This window comes from Myiozetetes cayanensis, unplaced genomic scaffold, assembly GCF_022539395.1.
Source record: "Myiozetetes cayanensis isolate MyiCay16 unplaced genomic scaffold, myiCay2020 scf22, whole genome shotgun sequence".
Lineage (NCBI taxonomy): Eukaryota > Metazoa > Chordata > Aves > Passeriformes > Tyrannidae > Myiozetetes > Myiozetetes cayanensis.
In genome coordinates, this window is record NW_026087434.1 from 6502670 (window position 1) to 6530263 (window position 27594).

A 27594-nucleotide genomic window follows, 5' to 3' on the forward strand; every position below is an offset into this window, starting at 1 on the left:
TCCTAAGCCCTTTCTCCTCAGACATGAGGATCTGTGATCATCACAAACTACAATACACTACTGACAATTTAAGGAACTTTGTCTTGCAGTGTTTTTTTTTGAACAGCATCTGGCACAATAATTGTAATAAAATCCATGGCTAATGTGCACCTTTCTTCCTCTGACGCATTTCCTGCTCTCAGAGAACTGCAGTGCCTTTTTTTTAAAGCAAACCCCTGCCTGGCTCAGCCCCTCTGAAGATGCTCAAACTTTCCTGTTGTGGTTGTGCATCAAACTGCCCCAGTTCAGATACCGCACCACTGTGTGTGTTGTGTGTAAGTTGTCTCTAAGCAGCCCGGACATGAACCAGGACACAAAGCTTCCTCCCGTGGAAAACAATTCAGACAACTGGTCATGGGGAATGTAGGGAGAGGTGTAGACAGGCCCTGATCAGTTTTCCTCCAAGCTGAAAATTTACAGCCACCAGGCTGTTCTGACAGCTGGGGGGGACTGCCTGGCTCTACACCTCTGTCTGGGATGCTCGGGAATACAGTGGGTGCGGCAAAGGGGGGAATGCCAGGAATGCAGGCACAGCAAAGAGGGGATGGGGCTGTTGATATTTGTTGCATGAGAATTACCTTTGTGCCTTTTCCCTCTCAGATCAACCCATGTTGGCCTCAGTGTAATAATCAAAGCAGGGACAGGATCCATAAAATCCCAAAGTATGCCGTGTACTAGATATTTGGGTCTGTCTTGGAGTGGAAGTTGCTTTGCCAAACGTGCCTGATGCAACCAAGGAGCAACAAATATGACCTGCTCCAGAAGATGCCAAATACCCTGAAAAAAACCTAACAGTGATGTTCTAAAATCAGGCCTGCAAATGGAACAGAGCTGCAGGTGCCACTTACAGAAGGGGCAACAAATTCACTTCCTTTGTCACTGTGTATTAAAATGGGCACCGAGAGGGTTTTTACGGGAGTCCACAAGACTTAACTGGTTACTGGTGTTTCTCTAAATCCTTAATTCAAGAGCTAGGTTTCTGATCTGTAGGATTTCCCCACATGTCCATATTTGGAATGCTTTGTGACAGGACTAATTAGGGAATCAGACAGCAAAGCTAAGGAAAAAAAAACCTGTCCAAATATGTTTTCTGTGCCTGTTCTTCAGAGAGCGGGATTGTGAAGGGATGGGGTAACTGTTGTATATTGGCTATTTAGTTTCATTTTGATTTGCAACTTTGTGTTGGCACTAAAGGCAACAATATCAAAGGGGTAGATGTGTAATAACAGAGAACAGATTTATACACATAAAACATACAAATATCCATGTTCTGCAAACAGGGAAACAGAGGCATAGAGGGCTTGCCCAAAGCCATACAATAACTAGTGACACAGCATTGGAAGAGAATGAATAGCTTTTACCTTCTGAGCCTTGCTGTAACCATCAGGCAGCTGAAACCCTTCCAGTGCTCTGCCCTGACTTGTCACACACACTGAACTGTTATCACAACTGTCTCTGTGAATCTGCCCCAGTGCAGTAAATAAGTGTTGGTGCTTGTGACCCAGACAGAACAGCTGATCTGCCAAAACAGCCTCGCAGTTTTACTCCTTACAGATCTCAAGAGCACTTGTGAAGCAGCTTAATCACCATGTGACAAACAGGGGCTCTTCTGGCTTTTGTAGACCAGGAGACAAGAAAACTTAACTTAGCCTGAAAACTAGCAGAACAAAGGTCCAAACCAAACCCACCCATGAGTCTTACGCTAAAGCTCGGCAATAAAAGCAGATTCCTTTCCATACCACATGTGCTTCTATGGACACAAAGAAGAAAAGACAAGATTATTACAAAAATGACTATGTAGAAAAAGCTGCTCTATCTGGGACCGGCAATAGCCATTGCTGACATTAAGAAATTAAACAATAAAATCTGTTGGCTGGGGTCATCCAGAGCTGCTTAAGCTCTGAAAGAAATCTGTAAAAGAGAAGCACATCCAACTGTAGTGTGTCATCTGCCCTTTCTTTAGTACAAAAGGGCTTCTGCTTTCTTCCTACTCCCAGTTCAGTACTCTGTCATTTTCAGGACAGCTTGGAATTGTCAGTTCAATTACCTTTCAGTTTGGAGAAAAACAAAGCAGATGCCCTTTATTACTAAAAGGCAGAATCTTTCTCTTTTGAGGAATATCTCATCTCATTTTTTTATAATTAGACCTTGAATTAAGTGCATCTCCCTTATTTATAAAGCGATACACAGGAGCTGGGAAGTAATAAAATTCAGCTAAAATGAAATACTACCTTCCCTTCAGCTTTGGTAAAGGTGTTGGTCAACTCAGCTACTGCTTTTAATTTTCAAGACTCAGACAGCTTTTGTATCAGTCTTCCCCTTTTAATTCCTCTTATCATTACACACGTTAGAAATATGGTAATTTCTTAGCATCTGTCAAAAACGTGCAAAGGGGTGGGAGAATCAGACAAACAGCACCTGCCTGTTCTAAACAATACAGGATTTTCTCACCGATTTAATTGTATTAATTTGCACTACTATTCAGAAATGTTACTCCTCAAATATTAAAATACAAACTTCAACGTGCCGTCGGAGAGCTTAATTAAAAAAAAAAAAAAAAAAAAAAAAGAAAGAAAGACAGAGGCAAAGAAAGATTTTGGGGTTTTTTTTGCATACAATACCTGCTTTAAAGCGGTCCTACTGAGACGTTCATGTCTGCTCTACCCGCAGCAGCCACGCTGACGAAGGGCTGACTGAAAGGCACATGCAGGGAGGTCAAATAGTCCCCCTGGATCCGTCGGGGCGCTCCGAGGCGGAAGCTCACGGCGAAGCCAGCCCGTCCCTGCCCATATGTCGCGGCCCCAGGAGGAGCCGGCGGATCCCTGCGCTGAGACCTGGGGAGCAGGAAAGGGAGCTCTGTCAGACCGCTCCGCTCTGCAGCGGCTGCAAACTAACGTGACCTTGTTTACCTTTAGACCATTCATTCACAGTTCTGTAATATTAAAAAATAGAGGGGATGACGACTTAATATAAGACAGAGTTTTATAGAACAGGTCTTTACAGCAAAGTTCTCAGATCCAAAAATCCTAGAAGTTTAGTGCCTCTTGAGTACTTCATCTCCCCTTTTGAGTTTGCCATCCAGTATTAGAATACATAGGGGAAATGCTCTCTGGGCACCTGTCTTATTTCTGAATCTGTAGCAACACTGTCCGATCCGAGGGTGTTTCTGCTCCTCCAACCACCCCTGTAATAATGCATTTTGAAAACGTTTTCAGTTAATCCCAAGGTGCAATGCAAGCACAAAGTCCCTAAAGCCCCGAGGTGAGCAGTTAGGTCAGATTTACCAAGGAGGAAATAAAGGCACAAACAGGTTAAAGGTCCAGCCTGTCAGCCCCTGTAATTGCACATTTCATTGACAGAAGTTCTATACACAGTGCACCTGTGAGTGAAAACAGGGTGTATTAGGGGCTTATTTAAGACCCACAGGGAATCAGTGGCAGAGGAAAGAAAATCCAGACTCCAGAGCTCTGTTCCAAATGTATCTTTACTCTGAGCTTCTATTTAAAACCTTCTGGTAACTCAGTAGATTTTATTGGGGTGGAACAATCTAAAGAGGAACTATGGAGATGCTTGTGCAACACTAAGCACAACTCATGATTTTATATTATTACAATTCCAGTTGTACATTTATCTCCTTCCCTTTCCTTGCACTGTCTCTAAACTACACCATAAATTTCCCAGGCCTGTCATTTTATTTACTTCTAAGACACCAAAAACCCCTTCAGTGTCACTCAAGTGTTGTAGGGTTTTTTTTAAACTGGTTCTAGGGAATTGTTCTGGGTAACAAGCTCGGGAAAAACAGGAATTCCATGGCCTTCATTCTCCTCACCAAAATTTAGACTGCCCTTAAAAGAGCTGAAATCACACCTGTAGAATCCTGCACTGTATCCAGACACTGCTAAAGCAAACTGTCCCAAAGGAGTGCAGAGTTCACTCCCAAAATGCTACATTCTTGTTCTAAATTGCATTTGCAGGGAAAGCAGCACAGAGCTTAAGCTCTTTGTACAACTGATTGCCATAAAATTGCAGACAACTGCACCAGGCTTTAGCATCTGTAGTTTAGCCTGCTAATGAGTTTTTTTAACAAGATATCATCTCACATGGAACTCTCACATCACAACCTGGGATAATAAATACAAGCTCCACAATGAATTACAGGAACAGGGAAGGAGTTAAAGCTGAGGAACACTCATCTTTTTAAGTTTACCCAGTCAAAGAGGAGAACCCCAAATCTCTGCATGCAGAGGCACAGCACTGGGACATCTCTGCCTCACGCCCCTGGCTTCCTTTCCAGGTCCTGCAGAGGCTTAGATTTCCTGACAGATTATCGGCTCGGTAGGTTTGCGTGCTCGCTCCTGCCAAGGTTTCCTGTGCCCCTGGCACCCAGCGCGTTCCTTGCACCTCGCGGCTCCCCAGACCGCCAGTCCGCTGCTTCTCGACGGCAAAAGTGGCTTTTCAGAGGGAGATCTGCAGGTGTCACCCTCCTCTTGCGGGTGTCACCTCCTCCTGTGGCGGCACAGCCCCGGCGAAGGGATGCCCCTTCTCCCTGACCCCGTTCCGTGGGGCACCCACCGCGGCCCGCCCTCGCCAAGGGGACGGAGCCTCGGGCCACGCGCCGCTCTGGGGCTCTCTCCCCATGCCCTCCCGCGTCCCCACGCCAGAGTCACTTCGCTGCCCCTGAGCACTGTCCCCCGACCACCCCCCGGCCGCCTCAGGGTGCCCCTTGCCCGGGGTCGCCGCCCCGCCCGCCGCCCCCTCAGCGCTGCCGCCCGTCCCGCCCGCGCTCCCCTCACGGCTCGCCCGGACCCGCCGCCAGGGCGGGCGCTCGGCTTCGCGCGCCACCCGCCCCGAGCCAATCAGCGCGCGGCGTGCGGGCGGCCGCGCGGGCTCGCACCAACCAGGCAGCGGCTTCTTGCGGCAGCCCCGAAGCGCCCCCGCGGGTCCCCCGCAGCCGGGGCGTCCCGCTTGCCAGTGACCGTGATGGCGGCCCCGGCGGGCGAGCGGTGCCGCCGGCAGCGCCCGGCGCGGCGGGTGAGTACGGGCCGGGCGGCGGGGCAGGGCCGGGCTCCGGCCCGCCGGGGAGCGCGGCCGGGGAGCCCTCACCCTCGGCTGCCGTGGTTGGGAGGAGGCCCGAGGCGCAGCCGGCGGCGGTCCCGCAGCCCCGCGGCCCCGTTCCCCGGCACCGCGCTGGAGCGTTACCAAACAGGTTAGAAGGGAGAGGACATTTTAAAAAAAAAACTAAAACAAACAAACAAACTAAAAAGACAAAAAAGAAAAGGCACTGCAAACACGTGTTAGCGTCTCGGATCAACGGCGGGGCTATTCCCGCAGCGGCGGGGCAGGCTCCGGCAGCATCCCCCGGGGGCACCGGGCGCGGAGCATCCCCCGGGCATCCAGGCCGAGGGGTACCCGAGGGTGCCCGGGAGCTGCGGGAGCGCTCGGAGCAGCTGCACCTTCGCCCCCCGCATAAAGGTTTAGTGCCTGGTCCCAAATTCTGGCTAAAACCACCAGGTTTTGTCCAGACCCCCCTGACAGCCGGGAGAGCAGCCCCCGCTCAGCCGGTGTTTTCACCCCCGCACCTCTCTCCTGGCAGTGTTTTGGTGAGCAGAAGTTCGTGGCGCGCTTGGTTTTGGCCCCCAGACGTCCACCTGTTCTGCTTCCAAAAGCTGTGATCCGTGTAGTTCTTGGGTTCTGCTCGTCTGTTGTTCGGGAGCTTTCTCCTGTCAGGGTAACATGGGCCATTATTGATAAGGAAAAGCCTAATGAATCCTGGTTAAAAACACATAAAGCATGAGAAGTTTGTCTTAGATGATACTATCTACCCAGGACACTGGTGGAGAGGAAGGAAAAATCCACAGGTAGGAGCGGACAGTGTTTTAGTTACACATTTAAAACTCACTGAGTTTTCACAGGAAATTTTGTACAACAGAAGAATTTCTTTAAGTTTGTCTTATCAGTCTTAAAAGTTACCAAGATAGCAGCAGAGAGCATAAGCACCCATCCATCTTCCTGAGGCAGCTACCCAGTAGTAGATATTTTCACACTTTCTGAGAAAAGGAAGCTACTAAGGCATGCTTGTCTAAAATCATATTATTTCCCCCAACAATTGTAGAATAAAGCTCCTCGTTGAACAGACAGCTCAGACACAATGAGGTACAATAGCATCGTAGTACATGAGTTCTGTGAAACACTTTAGGTTGCTTAGAAATGTGGGTTTCTATATAAACAAACTGTTACTCAACAGTTGCTGTACTGCATTAAACTACAGGGCTTGCTGAGATACAGCAAAATGTGAATAACCTAGGAAGGAAACTAAATTTACTTTCTAAGAAGCCTACTTACTGTAGGCATACATAAAAATAGCTACACGATGCTGGTTTTGTGCAAGATATATTTTGTTCTTTAGAGGAGTGGTTTATATTTCTCTCCTATCTTTTACTCAAGCATGTGAAAAAATTTACATATTCTTCTTAACCACGGCCTCTTAAATAAACACCTCGCCAACATTTTTTACCTGATGAGAGGATTAAGGTATTAGTGCTTTTAGCCTCAGTCACAAAACAAATCAATATTGCTACTCAGTTGGAACCAGAAAAACAAACCTTCGTCCTCTAATCTTCACATTACAGCTCTGTTTAAGTCTCTGGGATCTCTCACTCCTACCCAAACAAGGTGCTGGAAGCCACCACAGCACTCAAAGCCCTGCCTGTCTCAGGCAGAGGCACAGCCCAAGTTAGGAAGAGGTGGGTTGAGAGGGTTTCTATCCCCCTGTGGCTGGGTGGGAGCAGGGCCAGGGGCCATGGGGGATTGGCCAAAAGACAAGTCCTTCTGTAGGGTTGGGCCAGAGAGAGTGTCCTGGGCTGGGGCAGCATCGTCCTGCCCCCAGACCTGTGTCCTTCACCCAGACCTGCGGGAGCAGCGTTTGCCTGGGGTGGGATGGGATCTGTGATAATGCACGGGACAGTTTGTGCACTAAATAGGGCACTTTGGATCTCTGGAATGCTCTTGAGTGAATAGTGGAGACAAGTTCTTAAGGAGCTGCTGTTTTCCTTTCACAGCAGAGTGAGGCAGCTCACTGCCCTGTTTCTAGACACTGTTCATCCTACACGTGTTCATCATAAAACTTTCATGGGGCTTGTTGTGAGAATAACAAAGTACGCAATCTGCTGAACTGCTCTGTGTCTTTCCTACAGAAGGGCTGTGCTGTGCTTTGAATGAATGGAGGAGCTTGATCTTCATGTTCTTCAGGTGCTGGGCCTGCTCTGGGGAACTCTCTGAAAACACCTTCCCATGGCATGGTGTTTGTTAAATATCTCCAAATGGCAAATGCTGGTGTAAGAATGTTTTGGGTTTTTTTTTCCCTTAGATTTACTATCAACTGAGCATACAACACCCTTATTTGTAAACTGGAATGGAGAGAAAAGGCTGCACTTTTATCTGTGAGTCAGTGTATATCAGCAAAAATTGGTTTGCTAGAAATTCCTATAAATACAGCACAAGCTTTTTTTATTTTATTTTGGGCCACTGCCTTTTTGTGGTTTTCTAGGATTTCAGAATTATTCCTTTTTAAATGGAGGTAGTTATACAATCCTGGTTACCATAATAACCAGTGCCATGATGATGAATGACAGCTGTCACTTTTGCAGTGAATTCACCCATAGATTTGCTGTAACATTTTCTAGTTGTCATTCAAGACATGGTGCCACAATACAGATGATGTCTCATCCTTCTGTGGGAGCTGGAGGTGCTCTTAAACCTTTCAGAATTGTGCCTTTTGTTGCATACTTCACTTTAATCCACACTCTCTACATGATGTGTCTGTCTGTGGCAGGCAGTACCTGAAGCAGAAAAAATAAAGCAATCCTTTTATTCCCAAACACTCTTTTCTCTTTTTAACCAAGTAAGGAAATAGGAACACAGCAAATATTCTTCAGATTTACAATACCTTAATTTGAAACAGTATCAGCCCCTGTGGAAACAGTATAGTAGACTAAACTAGTTTGATCGTTCTTTTGATCATACTTCTTTTGATCAGTTGCTTCTCAACTCACCAGAACAAAATTAAAACAAAAACAAAAGTGTTCTTTCAATTGTGGAACATCTTGTTTTACCAATCTTAATCTTGCAAGTAAACTGAAGGACTGACTCTTACAAATGTTCCAAAGTCATTCCTTACTCCCCTTCTCCCTCTTTGTTGCTCAGGTTTTATTTTAAGCCCCAACTGTCTTTTGAAACAGTCCAATGTGCAAGCCCTGAATGTGCTGAAGAAAAAAGGAAGGAGTCAGAGATATTTTCTTTTACTGGAAAGCTCTCAGCAAGTAAGGTTTAAACAAAGAGTAATTTTACCTCCGAAAGGCACACTTGTCAGTTGAAGACAAACTTTTAAGTTCATTTCAAGTTTAATCCTGTTCCTGATTCAATGCAGAATATATCTCTCTCCAAATCTTCTGAATTTAGGAAGGGAAGCGGAGCCTGTGTGAAATCAGCTCCTGATTCTTCCCAGCCAGGCTCGAATGAGATATTTGACTGCTGCTGAGTTGATAATACTTAGCACATATACAGCACAAATCGAGAAGATCTCACTTTACAGATACTAATACATTACTTCACAGTCTCCCTCTGAAGCAGATATGCACATCCCTGTCTGCAGTCAGGGGTTATTGAGGCAGAGCATGTTTAGCTGGCCCAAATTTTAACAAGTTTTTTTTTTTCATAAGCACAAACTGAGGCCAAGGAGCGTGGCTGCCAGCTCCCTCACTGTAATTATTCTGCGCTCTCAGTGGGTCTCAAAGCAATTGACGGGATCACTTGATGCACCTTTGGAAGCCCATTTGTCAGCAAATGTGCCTTTGTTGCAAATTATCAGGCAGCCATCAGCTCCTCCTGAGTAGGAGGCCGTATGGTTCTGCTGGTATCAAAACAATCAGCCCAAACCGAAGCTGTTTTCTCCAAGGCAGCTGCTTTTTTTGGTTATTATCTGTTCCCCCGTGTTTCTATTCTCGGTGACAGATCAGGCTTCTGTTCTTGAGGAATTCACTTTTGGCAGCAAGAAATGTTCACACTCCCCATCATTTTTCATAGACTAATCTGTGTTGGGAATTTTCAGTAAATAACATGAAAGCATCAGTGACTGAACACTTTGGGGAAAACAGTATCATTAGGTTGATTTATTTTTCTCCCTAAAGACAGCAGCTTCTGAAACACATTTTCTTTCCAAGTGTCTATAGATTCTATAATTATCTGATCTTTCTGTTTGCTAGTTGTTTTGTAAGTTCTGTAAGTAATAGATCATGCTGTATAGTTTCTTATTAAATTTCAACACTGATACCTCATGCTGATGTTGTGAGGTTTGGTTGAGTTATTGTGGTTTGAAATCCTTGGATTTCAAAGGAGAATCTGAAGCATAATATTTTTACCTGTATAATACACTGCCTGTGTAAGACAGTGTTATTCAGAAGGTGATTAGGTAAAGAAAAGGGGGAATGGACTATTGTAAAGTTCTGTTTCTGCTATTCAGAGGGATGTTTCAAGCACCTGTTGATACTCAGATCAAGCTACAAGACTTATTCAGGGCACTTCCAAACAGAAATGAGTTTGTGGGGGTGGGAATGTATTTGCTGATATGAAAAGGTCTGGATATCAGATACACATGGCAACCCAGGCACTGAATTAATTATTTCCTATAAAATAGAGATATTCTGAAGTGGACTGCACACCTCTCCCCACAGCTATGGGCTAACATTGGCTGAGTTTGGCATACAGGACTTCCAGACAGTTGGCTTGCTGGTAGGGATTTATGCACTGGCTTGTTTGGTGAACCCTGTGTTTGGTTTCGTTCTTACCCAATGATTTGGAAATATTTCTCAGGCTGAATGCAGCGTGCTGACACCTGAACACCACATCCAGCCATTTCCAGGCTTCACAAACTGCTCTAGGCATGAAAATCCCGAGGGGGATGGAGTGTGCTGGGAAAGTGGAAGGGGTAAACTGGCTGCACTGGGAGTCTGTGGTGTCTGATTAGAGCAAGCACAGCTCCAGGCATCTCTGATTGTCTGAACACTTGACGCCCTCTAACATGTCCCAGCAAAGCAGCCCCACTTGGTTTCTGTCCTGCAGAGTGTAACGTGTCACCCGGACTAATTGCCTGGGCAGACACAGGAGAGATAAGAACAGGGAGGGCAGAGGGAGGCAGATACTCCAGTGTGGAATAGTAGTGCACAGAACCCCTGGGATGGATCCAGAGGGTGGTGAGTCCCTGCAGCAGGGCAGGGATGATGGAGAGACACATCTGGAGGTGGGAATTACAGGAGTCCCTGAAACAGGAGTCTGGGAGGGGAGCACTCAAGGACCTTGCAGGGGCTGGAGTGAGTGGATGCACAACTCTGTGGATATACAGACTGCCCCCAGCATTTGTTAACTGCTTCACCCTCATTGTGTGAAGCTGTTTTCTGAGTGTTTGCAAGACCTCTGTAATGCATGTGAGCTTTTTTTGGTTGGAATGACATAATTCTTGCAGACATTTTATTTTGATAGATTCTGTGTTTGAAACCAAGCACACAAATCATATTTTATGTGGCTCCAGTGCCAGTCCAGGTACAGAAACTGAGAGAGGTTGGTTTGTTGTTGTAGCCTGTCTTTGCTCTTAGCTTCAGTTATCCTCATATTAAGATATCCCAACCTACTGGGATTAAATGAAAACCCATTTGTGAAACATTGTCCTCATTTTGTGTATCCAGATTGGCAGAGGAAAGACTTACCTTCTTGCTTTCTGTGTGTGAAATGTCTAAAATCTAACCATTGCTGGTGCCTTAAACTGGGGATGTGAGAAAAACCAATCTGCTCCTGGGCTTCAGGTCAGTTTGTTAAAATTTTGGAGAAGCCCTGAGCATGTATGGTGATGAAAGAGTGCTGCAGGCACCACTGATTATTTTCACAAGCTTTTGTTATATTGTCCATTATAACAGCTTTTAGAATGCCTCTAAATAAGGAATATTCACTCGTTCAAACAATCTTTCATCTTTTTAACACCCTTGTTGTATTTCCTGCTTCCCAGCGCTGAAGGACTTCAGGGTGGTGTTCCCAAGCATGCTGATGATGTGCCTTGAACTCTAAGGAACGGCGTGTTTTGCATTCAGGATCACATTTCAGTTTGCTGCCTGAACCAGAATGTCACTGAGGGCAGTGCAGAAATCCTGCCTCCTGCTCAGAGCCTCCCTGCACAGCCCCTGCCCTCCAGCCCACCCCAGCTGATGCTCTGGGCTCCATGGGATGAGCACAAACAGTCCAGGATGTTTTTCTTGTTCTCCTTTTGTGACTTTGGCTTCCCAGTTACCGAGTAAAGCACAGACAACTGTGCTTTTGAAGTCCAGATCCAGAGAGAAATTCAGGGAATTAGCTTTGTTTGAAGGAGTGAGAGCACAATGCCTAAGTCTGTAGTAGATTTACTAATAAATCCTCTGTTGGAAGGGAGTAAAGAGAAGAATCATGGATTTCTTTCTTAGCCCTTTTATTGTTAGTGACCATTTTCTCCTTAAAATCATCTCCTCTTGTCTTCCCTTCCCTTATACTGAAGTCACTCTCAAGATACAGCAGAGGCCCTAAGCTGCTGTGTGCAAACACACAGAATTACATTTTCCTTCTTCCCACTCCCAACCCTTTGCTGGGAGCTCTTTGTGAGCTTCGCTTCAGTAACTTTGTCTGATCCTCTCTTTGCAGTTGCTAATTGGACTGGCAGGGATATGAAGTGACTGCAAATAACTTCATTCCCTCGGTGTGTGCACATTGGAAGGGTCACAGAACAGAAAAGCAGGGCAGAGTCCAGACTGGTGGCTCATGCCAGCCGGCCTGGCAGCCAGAAAATGGCACTTGCAGGTGCTGGTTGTGGTACTGCAGGCAGGGCTTTGATAACCAGCACTGAACACTCAGTGTCTGCTGCTTCCCGGAATGCAGGTGCAGGACTTGCCTGCGGGAGAGGAAATTCCAAAATCTAACTCTGCAGAGTGGGAGAGTGGCTCTCTGAATAAGCTTTGGATGCCTTTTGTTCTCCTTGAAATGATGTGGCATTGTGGAGAGCTGTGCTGTGACTGCCACAGGGATGGGATCTGCAGAATCCGCCTTCTTGGAAGAAGGCAGTGTGGTATAGACCGGGGTAGTAAATCCCAGCTGGCAAAGGCCAATCCTGTTGCATCTGGGAGGTGTGTGGGTGGTTTGGGTTGATTTGCATATCTAGCTGCTTCCTTGTTTGTTTGGATTTAGGAGAAGTCTCTGTCCAAGCCCTGAGCTTGTGGATGATATTAAGAAATAGAACCAGGAGTTGCTAACCAACAAAAAGACTTTCCCAAGACAATCACAGCATAATCTTATAATCTCTCGTTGTGTTTATATGCAAGAGAGTCCTCTAGAGCAATGCACACAGGTTATTTGTTTTGACTAGAAAAGGCATTTTGTATATGGGGCAGGAGAACAGATTTGTGCTATGGGAGATGAAGGGGAGGGTGAGCCAGAAGAAATTCCAGAGCTGCTTCCTACCTCAGTTCTGTTAGAGTCCCAGTTTTGCTACAAAGAGAAAAGATCCCTGGTCAGCTGGAGTTGTTTTTAGGATTTCTGGCCTACTCACTGGTGGTCAGATCCCTGCTCAGCCCAGCAGCAGAGCCTTGTCAAGGGTTGGATGTGTTGTTCAGCAAATGGGAGAATCATTACTGCTGGCTCCGTTAGAGATTAGCTGGACAAAGCTCCTGCTAGATAAGGGTAACAAGACAAATAGCCCTGGGTGACAGCATGCTCCAACACCTGGTGGAATCCAGCCCTCTGTCAGCTTTTTTTGGAGGCTTGCCCAAAAGCCTGTCAGGGCTGCAATAATACTCTTACTCTGCGCTGCAGGGGACTTAATTCATCTACTGATGCCAGTTTTTGGGCAGACTTAAGCTAATGAGGTCAGTTCTGAGTATGGGGTGGGTTGATGTACTATTAGAAGCACTTTCAGCACCCTGGTTTTCCTTCTTTTAGAGACCAATCCTGTAATTTGAATGCTGTGAATTCCATCACTTTCTTATCCTACAGGAAGCGATGTGGGAGACTGACTGACTGCTTTCCCTTCTGTTTCCACAGATGGTGATGTGGTAAATGTAGCCAAGCTCTTCCTTACCTAGGAGACATTCTCCCCTGAGGAGCAGTCCCCTTCTGCTGGACATGCTCACAGAACTGCACAGCCATGGACCTCAAGGAGAAGTGTCAGGTAGGTTTCCTGATGAGGGTCACACCCGACTTAAATGTGAGTCCTTTCAATTGTCTTTCATTGTTTTGGGTCAAGACTCGCCATTTGGCATTGTTGTTGAATGGTTTCACATTAATCCATGGTTAGTATCAAAGCTGAGAGTTCTTTCAGCCTCACATCCCGAGGGATGGCCATGCTGGAATCAGCTGGGAGATCCTTTGCAGGCTGGGACTGAGGCACAGTGGGACAAGGTGAGGTGTGCACTGTCACACCTGCTGTGTCTTTCTTGAGCTCTAAGGTAGGGCTCCATTCCCCTGGACACTCAGCTCAGCTTTATTTGAGGGGCTGAATTCACTGAGAAGATTTTTTAAATAAACTGAGGCAATAAAATCACCTGAGTCCAGTTTTTCTGGTGGCAACTTGAGGTCTCAGCTGGCTCTGGTGAGAGAACATCCTTGGTTTTCCTCTTTGGTGTCCCTCTCCCCACCACACCACGAGCTTTTGTCTGCTGGCTGTCTCTGTTTTTCTCTTTGCATCCCTTCCTTGCTGTTTTGTTTACAAGTGCTTCCAGCAGCAAGGAGTGGTTTTGTTCATTAGTGCAAAGTACCTGTTAGGGAATCACCAGGACTCAGATGGGCTCTAAAAGGTTCCACAGCAGTGCAAGTGACTTTAAAAGGTCAGTTTTCCACATCAGCTCTACTCACTGCTTCTTTGCTGGGTGTCTGTTCTGAGCTGTGCTGGCCCAGGAAGGCCTGGGCTGCCTCCTGCCCAAACCTCTTGGTGCTGCTGTGCCCAGAGGATGTGTTTGAACTGTGTTGTTTTATATCTAATTGCTGTATTACTACGGAGGTAACATTCCAGTGAGGATGATTATCTAATTATTGCCTTGTTAGTGACATCATGGGCTGATCTGGTATTGGTCATTTAAAGAGATGACGCAGGGGAGTGTTCTGTGCAGGATCTGAGAGCACCAAAGAGAGCAGGGACACTGTCACTGCGGGTCACTATTTTTGGTTCATCTCTGCCTTTCCCTTCTGACATTCTCCACTGTACAAGGCAGGAAGAGCAGATCAAATTGCTGGGCAGGCAGCAGCGTGGACAGTGTTGTAACAGACCTTTAAAAGGCCTGCTGGAAAGTGCCCTGACAAGATTACAGGGGGAATCGTGGTGTCCTCAAGTCCTAACCTCCCCTCCTGACTTCCTGAAGTTTTTTTCTCCCTTCTTTCTGAATGGAAATTAAAAGTGAAGGCAGGAGATCACCACACTCTTTTCAATAGGATTTAAAAAACCCCACAGATATGTCCAGCTGCTTTTACAACTTGTTTTGTTAACAACCCCATGGGAGGAGGTTGGAGCTAGATGGGCTTTAAGGTCCCTTCCAACCCCAATCATTCTGTGATTCTATGATTCTATATTATTTGGGATTAAGGAGTTTGCTCCTTTTCTTTTTTTTTCAATACTGCAGATTCTTGTTTCATCCCCTTTAAGTTAGAATCCATCTTCCTTCCCAAAGTGAAGAACTGCATACATATATACTGATAAGGGAACAAATTAACCTGCTTTGTAACCTCAGTAGTAAATCCGATGTGCTAGGTTTATTTTAAAATGCTAAAAATAAAATGAACCCGAGTGAAAACATCAGTCCCAAATCTAGTAGAAAGCAATCTCTGTGCTCTAATATATGTGTGTGATGAAGAGTTAGCACTCCTGGAGCAGGAGACGTGCTCGGAGCGCTGCTGCAGCACAGACATCTGTCACTCAGATGAGAGGCTTGTCCTCTGGCCCCAGTCAGCTAATAAGTTCCATTGTCAGAGAAGGCTGAGGATCAGTCTGTCAGTCTGTGTAATGTAGGCTGCCTTCCAGTTTTTGCCAGAAGCCAGACACCGCAGAGAAAGGCAGAGAGTATTTTAGGAGCAGTGCCAAAACCTTCTTAAATTAAATGTGCTGGTATCTTGTTCTTTCTCCTCTTCTCCTGACTTTTTAATTTTCTGTGTGTTTCTGAAGTGAATTTAATCCTTGTGAAAGGTGCCACAATCTCTGCTCCAAGACCACTCAGCATGTATGGGCACAGAGAGCAGCACTGACGGCCACAGGACAGGGAGGATCCTGAGTTTGCATTGTGTGAGACGTAGGCTGTGTTTGCAGCAACACAACTATTAAAAATTATTGACATCATCCATTCCACAGTTACCAATAACAACTGAGCTGTATTATCCTGGTGTAATTGCTGCCTCCTGGCCAGAGCCTGGGAATGTATTCGGGGAGCTGTGCTGTGCTCCACATCACTCCAGCTCCAGCACTGGTGCTCCTTGGTCCAGGCTGCTTAACAGGAACTACAGTCCTACCTTTGGACTGAAAAGTAGCCCAAGTCCTTTGCCTCTTCTCATCCTCCCAGTGCAGTATCTCTGGGTTTATTCCCTGCTGTACTCTAAAACCTCACCTCTTTTCCCAAGGGCTTTTTCACAAACTGATCCTTTTCCCACAGGCATCTCACCCGTGCTGCAGTTTTTGTATAGTCAGTCCCTGCCTTTATACTCAGCCTTCTATTTCAAATCCCAGATTTATCTTCAGATCACAAGCTTTCGTTTTTTGCTCTTTCATTGTGGTATTTAATGGACAAATGCATATCCAGATGCAATTTCTGATACCAGTTGATATCAGAAGGAAACTACATAGTACAAATTACTGCCCTACACAAAACCCTTTAGAACAAGGTCTCTCAGCAGTGGGGTAAATGAGAAGAGGCAATTTGATCTGTTTCCATTTGTGTTCATGACCAAAGCTGGAGGTTTTGAGGTGGGAGAAAGTTGTGTTGGGACCTCTTAATTGCAGGAAGCACAAGGGTTGTTCCTGGTATTGCACTGTCACAAGCAAATTGTTTTATTCACCTTCGTCCAAGTCTCCGGGAGGTGCAGAGCCATGGAAAACAGGTCAGGAAGCAATATCATAAAGGGAGGGTGTTACATGTATGTTGTGTGAGGGTTTGTCCACTCTTACCTCATCTTGTTGTTGATCCTTTCTTTTTTTCTCTCCTTTTTTCTTTGTGTTGGAGGGAGTAGGTGAGTACTTTCTTAGCAGGAAAGGAGGAAGGAAGGAAAAATTGTGCCATTAGGACATTTTGTTCCTCTCTGCGGTTTAAAATTGTTGTCTAGGAAACAAAATGCCCTGCAGAAGGATGAAGGTTGTCTTGCCTCTTTCTCGCCCTGCTTTCTCCTGAAGTTACATTAAATAAATACAAAGTGTCTGCTTCCCATCAGCTTTGGCTGCAAGAGCTGTGTGGGGTTACACACTGATGTGTCACTCAGTGCCAGCACATGGGTGATAACAGACCCTGCTTTGGGTTTATTATGAATACTGAGACCTCCTAATCTCTGCAGTTCTGGCTTTAAACACAGAATATGAGCTGTGCCTGTTGAGGCATTTGAATCTCAGAGCCAGAGAGGAAGTGAAGAGCTTGTCCAGGGAGGGCAGGTGAGTCCTGACACCTGTCCATGGTCTGCAGAGCTGCAGGATATGCTGGGACTGGCAGCCTTTGCAGTGCCTGCTGCGTTTGGTACCAGCCAGCTGATCCTTGGCACACTGTTGATTGCTGGGCCAGTTCTTCACCCCTTTCTGTGCAGAATGAAAGTACTTGTTTTAGTGATTTCTGCAGAACTGGGAAGCCCCAGACAGAAATAGGTCAGCACTGAAGTGGGAGCTATATAAAAACTCACTTAAAAAGGTGCATCTCTCCAACAACGAGTAGGACACATTTCTGTAGAAGATAAGAAGGAGAGAGAAGGCTCATTTCTTCTTCACCTTTTTATCCCATTACCTGCTGTTGTACCCAGCCCTTCCCTGTCTACACGAATCCTTTGCCTTCTGTCTGCCATGCCCAGGTAAATTGGGAGCCCCAGGCAAGGCAGTGAAGAATTTACATGCACCTTTTAGCTGAGATTGTGTGGCTCAGGATGTGTGAATATTGGATGCTCAGAGGGGCTTTTGCTGCATTGTCTATCGACCAGAGAAGAGGGAGGAAACACTTCAGACTGGACTGTAACTATCTCAACTTGTTTAAATAGCAAATGCTCAGATTCTTGAACTGAGCTTGGATCCAGAGCTGTGGAGTCATCTGTGGGGAGTTAGTATTCACTGCGTCTCAATCTAGGCTTTTTCCCTGCCTGCTCAGGTGTTCCCTCCCCTGTGGTATATTTTATAGCACTTTGTCCTACCTAATTTGCCATCTGCTTTTCCACAGACCCCTCTCTGTCAGCATCAGCCCTTACTGTGCGTGCATATGCAGCTCTGCAGGCAGGGAACCCGGGCACTGTCACTGCATCAGCTCCCTCTGTGAATGAACCGTTCTTACCCACATCTGCTGCTATCCTGGGCAAACTTTCTTCTCTCTCTGCTTTTCCCCCCCCTCTCGTTTCTATCCCTCATCCCCCACCCCCATCCACCGCCTCCTTGCTGGATCTGCAGCGTGACTGAAAACAGGCTGAATTAATCAGCAGACTGGTGCTTCACTCTGCTGCTTCTGTCTCATTCTCTGCAGCGCTGGGCTCTGCACAGTCTTGCTCCCTCTCCCTCTTTGCTCTCTCATTTTTGGAGAGCAGCAGCAGTGCAAGTTGCTGGGGAAGTGGTGCAGGAATTTAGCCCAGATGCTCTTCAAACAGGCCGATCTCTGGATCCCCAACCAAGGCAAATGTCGCAAAGTAAGTTCCTCTCCCTTAACATTTAATTTCAAAATGGCTTTCCCTGCCTCCCTCCCCAGCCTGCATCCTGCCTGATGTGATGGTGCATGAAGGGCTTGGAGGTTTTGGGGAAGGAGGTTATGGCAGGACATGAAGCAGTGAGTGATGATTTTAGCTGGGGAATAGCTTTTTGTTGGAGGTGGTGGGGAAAGAAGGTGTATTAAACTGCAGATTTAACCCCAGAACCAACAGGAGAGTCCAGACAGGATTTTAGCTGCTGACTCCTGCTTTGCTGCCCCTCTGCCTCATGACTTAAATTTGCCTGTTTCTTCTCTGGGCTTTGATCTGTAGCTGTTGGACCCCCTTATCCCCGTGAAGTCTCGCTGTGCACCTTCCAGGCTGTATCATAGTTTTAGTCCCCAAAGTCTCCAGCTGAAGGAGCAGGGATAGAAAGGAAGCTAACGAGGGGATGAAAGATGTGCTGAAGTTGTGTGGATTTGTGAGCATTGCTGGCCTCTGGGAGGGGATTAGCATTCCCTGGAGTAAGCTCTGCACTGGCACTGAGCACTACGCTGCGTGCTGAAGCCGGAATAAACACAGACCCCTAACTGCTCTCTGAACTTGGAGGACTAATGCAACTGCCTAAATTACAGTAATTAAAGCTTAATAATTGTGCTGTACAGGTGAGCTTCAAAGCACTGCATAAACCCTGCCTCATCCTGCCAGCAGCCTGGTGGGGCAGGTGACTGTGGTTGGGGGTTTGCTGCTGCAAACAGGACCAAAGGGACGGACAGAGGAGCGTGCAATTCCAAACTGGGCTGTTTCCTGGGGAGCAACTGCCTCTTTCTCTGCTATGGAGCTGCTGTGGGGAGAAGCAAAGTGCTGGGCTTTGCATTACCTGTGTAGAAAGGTTGATTGTGCCTGTTGGCATCTTACTCTGTGCTTTATGGAGCCCATAAACTGTGAATGTCATTGTCTGGGTTAGAATGGACTCTGTTCACAGCCAAGTGCAGGGGTGATTCAGGCGGGTGGTGAGTGTTGCTTTGGGCAGATCTCAGGGATCTGTGCTCCTGCAGCTGTGCCTCTTTGCACAGTGAGTCTGCAGGCCCTGTGAGCCCTGTGAGCCATCAGCTGTGGGGAGCCTCAAAGCATCCACACTGGAGCCCCCACAGTCACCCAGTTACCAGCTGTGGGGGCTCCTTTGTCCTGGGGCAGTGGGAGGTCTGGGCTGCCTTTCATCCTGGGGCTGCAGGGGGAGGAAGGAGGCAGTTGCTGACTATTCCTCTGTCCATTAATTTGGGCACTGCTGTGCTGAAGACTTTGCTTGTTTCATTTGATTTGAGACCACCAACAGCTAAGCTGTGGCTGCCAAGCTGGTGCCAGGTGCATTTAAACCAAGTTTAAAAGCTGTGTGTGTTCCTTGTGCCTTTCCCAGCATGTCCAGTTCTAAAGGCAGTGGTCCCCACAGAGCCACGGTCTGCTTGGTGGAGCTACCTGAAGTATGCAGATATCAACATGTATTTCTTTTTTAATGTGTAGTGTTCAGGTGGGTTGGTCAATATTATAATCTTCACAGTGTCTGCAGTTGGTGGGGAGTTGGTAGTCCCATTATAGAGATGAGAAACTAAGGCACAGAGGAGTATCTGATTTTCCCAGTGTGGTGCAGAAACTGGTGGCAGAAGGAATTAGAGAATCCAGCTGTCCTGACAGTCCAGAGTCTTAAAAGTTCATCCTATGGAGCAGGATGTATCAAGGGGGATGCTTCATACAGCCAGGGTCACTAGAGAAGCACTTTTTCTTGGAATCAGGGATCTCTTGGGAAAAGTAACCAGGAGAGCACCAAGAAAGACAAGACCCATAGTCAAGGATTTAAGTAATAAAGGGATATGGATGCATTGGCTTTGCTGGCTACATCTGTGTCACTCTGGAGCAGGGATGTGCCCTTTCAGGCAGTCCCAGCACTAACTCTGCAGCTGCAGGTGTGCAGAGCTGTAGCATCCCTATGTGTGATTTGTTTTAGAACAAGAATAAATCCCTCTCTAACAGTAGCCTGCTGTAAGAAATGCTATCCCAAGAAACTGTGTGCTGTCATGTGTATGGTGTCTGCCATCCTCTCTGATCAGGCCAAAAAAACCCCACTATGTGTCATACTGTGCCTTATCCTAAGCAAGAACCTGAGTTATATTACTAAATGCAAATATATTTGGTGGAGTTACTCCTTCTCATGTGTTTTTGAGCCTATGAATAATGCTTACATGTCAGGAGGTGTAATCACTGACCTAGATTAATAGCCTGCAAAGTGTCATTGTTAGATTAAAAACTGCCTTTTTTTCCTGCTAAGGAAGGCAAAACAGCTCTTGGAAGAAGAAGGAGGAACATACTGCTGCCCAGTTTTCTACCTCCAGCTGTTCAAATCTGAAAAGCAATTGAGTAGAGGTGTTATAAAAGGGGCCTGGTGGGTGCAGCCTGGAAAGGGGGAAACAGTCTGATAGCTGCCTTGGAGAGGTTTTCCACCACTCTGAATCAGAGGGGTGGATCTGCAGTCTATGAAAATTGAAGCTTCTGGCAAATATTTTGTTTTCTATTCACTTATTTGTTTACACAGTTTTTGTAAAGGCAGTTACGTTCAAGTGTGTAACAATCTGGGTGAGAAGCCCTTATTCTGCAAGAGCCTGAAATCCACAGAGGATGGAGGATGATTCAACCCACTTTGCTCTGTAAAGCAAAGTATATATTTGTGTTCCAGTGTTATTTTAAAAAACGCTTGGTACATATTATATCAACATTTACTGGTACAACAAATAAATATGCTACTACGGATGTGTAATGGCTGTGGGAAAATATAAGAGGACTTAATTATACTAATATTTTGTGTCCTTTTCTCACCTTTTTACACATTTCTGACTCTGCTCGTCTCTTCCTCTGGCAGGAAGGTGCAAGACCTCTGTCTTTAATTGGGTAGCAAAGACTGTGAGAGAGCTGATAAACTTGTAAGGTAATCTTAAATGGTTCTGTGTGTAAAAGAACAGGATGTGAATTTTAGGAAGAGAGATGAGTGTTGATTTTGTGTGAGGGTGAAGGTGGGCTGTGGGAAGCAGACATGGGTAGGTGGTGTTGCTCGGGAACAACTTCACTCCTCATGGGAGGAGAAATCAGAAAGTAACCTCTCTGCTCCTACCTATCAGCCTGAAAATGCTCCTGCAACCCCTGAGGAAGGCAAAGGGAACCTATTTGCCTTGAGCCAGGCAAGGCTACAGGTTTAAACAAGCTCCTGGGTATTTGCCAACTAATTTACCCCTGTCAGACTATGGAGGGTCAACTGAAAGGAGAAGGCAAAGAAAAGTCTATGGATTGTGTGGCTGCCTATCTCCTACCTCTGAGCTGCTTCTTGTTTCCTTCCTGAAGAGCCAAACCAGCTCCTAAACCTGGGCATTTGCTAGATCTGTCTCAGGTTCCCTTTTCCTGATGGTTGCAGGCAAGCCAAGCAGTGATTTAACAGGTAGGAATGTTTACTAAGAATGGAGAAATTCACACATCTTTTCATGCTCCCATCCAGTCCACACCTCACCACGTTCATTGCCTCTAGAAAATAAAATCACACGCACAACAAACATCTCCTGTGCTGTTTTCCCTCGACAGCCATCCTGCAGATCACAGCCCCTGAGAGCTGTGGTGTCACCCACGAGGCAGAGGGCTGCAATCATCCCATGTTTACCTGGCTGCAGCAGTGCCTCCCATGCTGGGGCTGTGATGGCCAGGGCAGGGGTCAGCACCAGAGAAGCCCTAAGTGCACTTAGAGGCTCGTGGGCTCTCCAGCCTCCTGAGGCAAAGGAAGAAGCAACTGCTCATTTTCTCCTTAGGACTTCTTGCCTTTAGGCACGGGCAGAAGGAAAGTACAGCCTTTTAAAATGTCTCCTGATACCCATCAGGGGTTTGCTTTCACTGTAACCTGGAATTTACTGTCTGCTTTCTCTTTTTTGTTCTTCAGAGGAAACCCTATGCTAAGGCAGCTGGGTGGGAAGGTGTCTTGCTGTTTTTGTTTTGACCGGAAAATTAGCGGATTTCTCTTTGAATGTAGGTTTCCAAAGCAAAGATGTGAATGTTGAGGTTTTTATTAATGAACTGACACCTCCTGTGAATGGCTTCTTCACCCTGGGGTGCTCACCTCCTGTTTTGTGGCAGGAAGAGCACTTGCAGCTGATGAAAGGCTGGGAAGATCCCTCTGGGACAGCTTAAGAGCGCCTCAGTTTGTCATATCCAAAGGTTCACTTTAGGGCATTTGAAAAATGCCTCATTAGCAGTTGATGACTTAGCAGGGCAGCTCTGTTTTTGAAAACCTAGAGCTGCCCCTTACCAGGAGCTCAGGGTGGCTCTTCTTGCCTGTACCTTTCATTGTGGGTCCAGGCTCTTTCCCTGGGTGCAGCAGGTGATCCCAGTCCCCTGCAGTCAGCCCTCACTCACCCTATTGCAGTGTTTGCTTACCAGACTGGCTCTGCCTGCTTTGCCGAATACTCCACGTTTTAAGTGTCAGGATGGGTGTTTAACAGTCCCTGCCCTTCCTGCCGTTCCTCCTCCCCAGCCCTGACACTCTGCACTTGTCCTTTCTCACCTGCTGCAGCCACCTTCCTTTGTGGCTGCCCTTACCTTGACTGATCCTGCAGCAAACCAGTAACTCCCGTGTAAAGTCTGGAGCAGGTGTGCAAGTATTTCAGGAACCTTTTTGATTACCTCTGGATTTGCTGCCTTTCTGTGCTCGCTGCCTGCTGTGCTGTGGCAGTTTCTCTTTCCAGGCACTGTGTGACTGTACAAGATGTTGGCATTAAGTGCAGCTTTCCTCTCATTTCTTCTGTAGCTTCTGATGTGCCCGTTGGAACCTGCTCAGTGTCTAAGCAGACTTTGCTTTTCAAAGTCCCTCTTGTTATTGCTACCTTTCTTTCTGTGTCTTTTATTTGTCTGTCTGCTCTTCCTGGGTTGGAGAGGATGAGAATTCTTGTGGGTGCTTTGCTGTGCCCCACACGGGCAGCAGCCAGATGAGAGAGAAACCTGATTGTCCCTTGCTCCGTGTTGCTCTCAGACACTCCTGTTTGCAGCACTCCGTGGTGCAGCAGCAGGTCTGTTGCCAGCTCCAGTGCCTGCCATCTTCTCCTCTGGGAGTCTTTGAGAGACTCCTATGTTTAGTCCTGTGCTGATGTTACCTGGGCTGCTTCCAAGAACAACAGAGAACTGCTTCCTCTATTCCTAAAACTGACACAGAGAATGAAAACTACAGCAAGATTATTTTTAGTTCTGTAAAAGTGCAGCTGAAGCAGCATTGCTGGACTCTGCCTGGCCAGAATTTGCTGTTTCAAGATGTCCCTGGTAGTTGGGGAGTGTGTGTGTGTGTGTGTGGTAGATGGTATTTTTAAAAGAATTTATTTGCTAATCCTCAACGCTTGTGTTACAGTTTTGGATTGGGCCATCTATGCAAATGAGTCTGAAGTCCAAGATTAGTTTCCAGTAAATGTTCATCCTGAAACCACGCAGTTAAGGAACAGGAAGAAAAGATCAGAGCCAAGCTGCACTTGCAGGGCTGGGTGTGTGCAAGCAGCTCCCAAGGAGCAGCGATGCTGCAGTTCAAGACCACGGTGGGTCTGACAGGGCTGGGAAGAGCCACAAGAGCAGGAAGAGCTGCAGGTCCTGCCAGAGCTCTGGGCTGTGTCACTGTGGTGGGGACCAGAGGGACAAGCTTCCTGCCTGTTTGTGTTCAGTAGTTCTGTGCTCTGCACACAGCGTGACACACCTGAACACTTCTAACACACGGGACATCCTTTGTGCTGCACACGCTCAAGGGCTTTGTGTTAAAACATGAACTGCACAGGAGAACTTCTCCTGACAGTTCCCTGCCACAGCCCATCCACAGACACCTGCCTGCTCTTCCCTGTTGATTCACTGCTGGTGACCTGGTGCCCACAGTACCTCACAGCAATCTCTGTGATTTGAAAGAAAGGAAGGTGCTTGTGTTCCTGACCCAAGAAATGCAACCCTCACTTTCTTGTTACCAGCATCTTTTGGCAGTGTTTTCCATATGGCACACTCCTGGGTTGTGTCCTTTGGGGCTGCTGCCTCTGTGCTGAGGGAGCAGTGAGGGAGCAGTGCTGTGAACATTGTGTGCTTCCTGCATGTCCAGATACCTGCCCTGCATGTCTGTACAGCTCAGCACTCAAAACCTTAGTGCTTTCTCTCCTTGGAGTTGATGGTGGAGTCACATCTGCTCTGAACTGATCCACACAGCACTTACATCCAGGAGGTTCTGCATCCAAGTGGCCACAGAGGCAGGATTCATAAGCAAAACTCCACAGTGAGCAGTTGTTGAAATTGGACCACTCTCGTTTAGAATTGCAGATATTCCATTTCTATGTTGTTTTTACTGTTACCAAAATCCATCCTGTATCATTAAAATTCCACCATAGCTGTCTGTGTTCTGTTGTCTCTACAAGCCGATACCGGTTCAAGCCTGCATAAATTCAGAGCTGAGCAGCCTCCCTTTGTATTGTCCTCAGCCTCTGCTGATTAGATCTTGTTTCACAGAAATGACTCGGTATTGTGCTTTGATAAGGTATCTCTCAGCACAGTCAGGACCGGTTTGTTTACCTGATACTATCTAAGTGCTCTAATTCCAGCCAGCAGTCTGAAGTTCACTGGAGGGGAGATGATTTCAGGAAAATGGAGAGTCAGGCTGGTGGTGATGAGTGCAGGGCATTCAGGTTGGCTGCTCATTCAGCCACCAGGAAAAAAGCCTGAAGAAGAAAATAGGGAAGCACTAACCAGTTTGTTTTTCTGGCCTCTCAGGATGAGATGACCTCAAGTTTGGGCCTTACCACAAAGAAGGCCCTCACGATCCTGAGAGACCAGTTGTCAGCACTGCTGGAGGGGCATCAGAAGGAACGGAAAAAAGTGACTTCATGGAAGGTGAGGCACCAAAGGCACCAGGGTTGGGCACTCGGCCTCCCCTTCTCAAAGTAAAGCTGAGGACTGAACAGAAGTTGGCTGTTTTCCATCCCAGAGTGCTGCTGCAGAGTGTCTGGGTGTAGAACTGCTAAAGCCCTTGGGAACAAAGCAAGAAATCCACCTGAGTGCGTTTCTGTCAGCACTTTTCTCCTGGATGCCACAGCTTTAGCTTCACCTGTAAAGGATTTAAGAACTTCAAGAGCCAGTAAGGGCAGTGTCCATCTCAGGTGGAGATAAAGAGCTGTGAAGCTCAGCAGTCTCCCCCTGTGCACTGTGTTTGTCTGGTGTGTGTGTTGAATACAAAGTGCTGGTGTTTATGCACAGTACTTAAATGCTAGAAGTGTTCCTGGGGGGGTCAGTGACAATGGGACAACCTGGCACAGAAGCCTTTTCATTCTTCCAAGCAGGAATAAAGCAGGAGTGTTCACCCAGACACACCAGCTGAGCCTCTGTAGGTGCTGTAGGATTCACACAACCATCAGGGTGTTCTGTGGCATGTTCAGGGGTTTGGCAAAGTTGTGTTCACCCTGGAGCATCAGCTGCTGCCTTCACCCTCTGCTGTTTCAGACGTCTGGCTGTGTGTTCTGTGGATGCTGACTGTCTGCTGCTCTCCTTTTGTAGGAGGTGTGGAGGAGCAGTTTTCTGTACCATGGTAACCGCTGCTCCTGTTTCCACTGGCCTGGTGCATCTCTGATGCTGCTGGCAGTGCTGCTGCTGCTGTGCTGCTATGGGAGCCAGCCACAGGGGAGGTGAGCAAAGCATCCTGTGATGCTTAACTGAACCAAGGTGGTGGTTTTGTATTGTCTTGTGTGATTGACATAACAGTGTTGTCCCTCATTCTGTCCAGACATGTAGACTTCAACATGCTCACACTGGTAATTCTGTCCCTATCAGGCCCTTTCACAAAACTTCAGCCAACTTAATTCTACTTCTAATAGACCCAGGCAGTGTCCTGTGGAGAGAGAGAGAAATTTTTTTCTACGGCATTCCCAGATCTTTAAAAATCCTAAGGCGTTATCACAGGTTTAAGAAGGATTTTGAAACTGGAGAAGTTACTGGCTCATGGGAGAAGTTACTGTGCTGTCACATGCACCATAGCATGCCTTGACCATATTTGTAAAGGATTTTTAATTGAGATGGGCCCTTTCAGACCTCTCTGGTGTCATTATTCTAAAGAAGTGTGCCCATAGCTCCCCTGCATGTCATTTTTAGTCCTAAGTCTGTGAGGTGTAGGAATAAACAACCAGGCAGATGTGTGTTAATCTCTGTGGGTGTCTGGCAGTGGATTCTGCTCATTTACTCAAACCTCATCTGTTCTCTGCTTTCTTCTGTTTTGCTGTGTGAAGCCAAGGTGCTGAGATAGTTAATGCCCTGGCACTCTTCCTCCTGCTCCTCTTGGATCTCCTCATGATCGGCCGTCAGGAGAGGCTGAAGTGCAGAGAGGTGGAGAGGAGACTCCAGACAATCGTTGATAAGATAAACGGTGAGGCCTCGTTCACCTGTCTCAATTGCACCTGTCTATTCCTCCCACTGAACTTTTCTCCCAGCCTGATCACACACATTACTAATTAAGCTTGCCAACCTTGCCCTGTGTTGCACAGAAACAGGCTGTGTGAGTTGTGTTCCACTCGTGCCTGTCCTGTGAAATAGTTATTTTGAGCTGTCATGTGGCCATGTGCTTCCAGGCTCTGTGTTACCAGGTGGGCGTCTGTTATGGCTGTGCTTTGGAGTAATTCGAAGCCTCAGCTTCTCACAAAAATATCTGCCTTGCAGCAGATGATGAGGGGGAATACGTGGGGTTGTACCACAACACAGAGCAGAAGGAAATAAATTGCTGTGCGTGAGCATCGTCTCAACGGGGGCTTTGGCACCTGAGGGGGCAGTTCATCTCAGTGTGGCAGTTTTAAGGACAGCCTTTAGCTTTTCCATTGTACAACTATACTTTAAGGTTATAAAATGACTGTTTAGTTGTTAGTACTGGGTGGAGGAAGAGGGGAAAAGCCATCAAGGAGAAAGAGAGGGCTGAGCTCAGCACTGAGCTATAGCCACTACAGGATGTAAATGATTGTGTGATTGGTCCCTCCAGAATTGTTACCACTCAGTTCTTTCACGCTTTTGTGCTTTCAGATACACTTGGCAAGGAGGTGAAATGGCCAGACTCCATGTACCCTGACCTTCACATGCCTTATGCCCCATCCTGGTCCCTTCACTGGGCCTACAGGGATGGGCATCTTGTCAACCTGCCCGTGAGCCTCTTGGTGGAAGGAGACGTCGTTGCTTTGAGGCCAGGCCAGGAGTCATTTGCTTCTCTGAGAGGGATTAAGGTAACTTGCTTGTTTTATTTCTCTGGCCTGTAACAGTGTATTTCCCAGGATTTTCTTGCTAATGCTCTAATTCCCAGCGTACAGATTATTGGAGTGTTTGATTTCTTCCGACCTTGGAAATAGCTTGAAATTCCAGTTCAGTCAAGGACAGTGCTCTGTTAGCCAGACTGCATCTTCTCCAGGAACTCCCAAACCCAGCGGACAGGAGACACTAACGTGATACAAAAGCACCGTGTTTCCATCTCTCCCAGGTCAAGGGGAAATTGTAATGTGCTGCTAAATATAAGTGGAGTGAATCTATCCAGTAGGATAATATGACATACAAACCCCGTACTTTATCCTGCTTTTTATGTAGAGA

At 46.8% G+C, this 27594-nt stretch overlaps 1 protein-coding gene across 4 annotated transcripts in view; it reads left to right on the forward strand.

Annotated features, from left to right (window-relative positions):
* The first annotated feature begins 4965 nt into the window (after positions 1 to 4965).
* TMEM94 (transmembrane protein 94) overlaps positions 4966 to 27594 on the forward strand; it is a 50017-nt gene continuing 27388 nt past the window's right edge. For 2 of the 4 annotated variants that reach the window (XM_050319176.1, XM_050319179.1), the window contains exons 1-5: positions 17780 to 17946; positions 24754 to 24873; positions 25534 to 25661; positions 26259 to 26395; positions 27040 to 27236. In XM_050319176.1, coding sequence (XP_050175133.1) covers positions 17893 to 17946; positions 24754 to 24873; positions 25534 to 25661; positions 26259 to 26395; positions 27040 to 27236 — 636 coding nt within the window. In that variant the 5' untranslated portion in view covers positions 17780 to 17892. Of the gene's footprint in view, positions 5071 to 13146; positions 13274 to 17778; positions 17947 to 24753; positions 24874 to 25533; positions 25662 to 26258; positions 26396 to 27039; positions 27237 to 27594 lie in introns of those variants that run through there. The other 2 variants (XM_050319178.1, XM_050319177.1) reach the window with 2 other exon arrangements.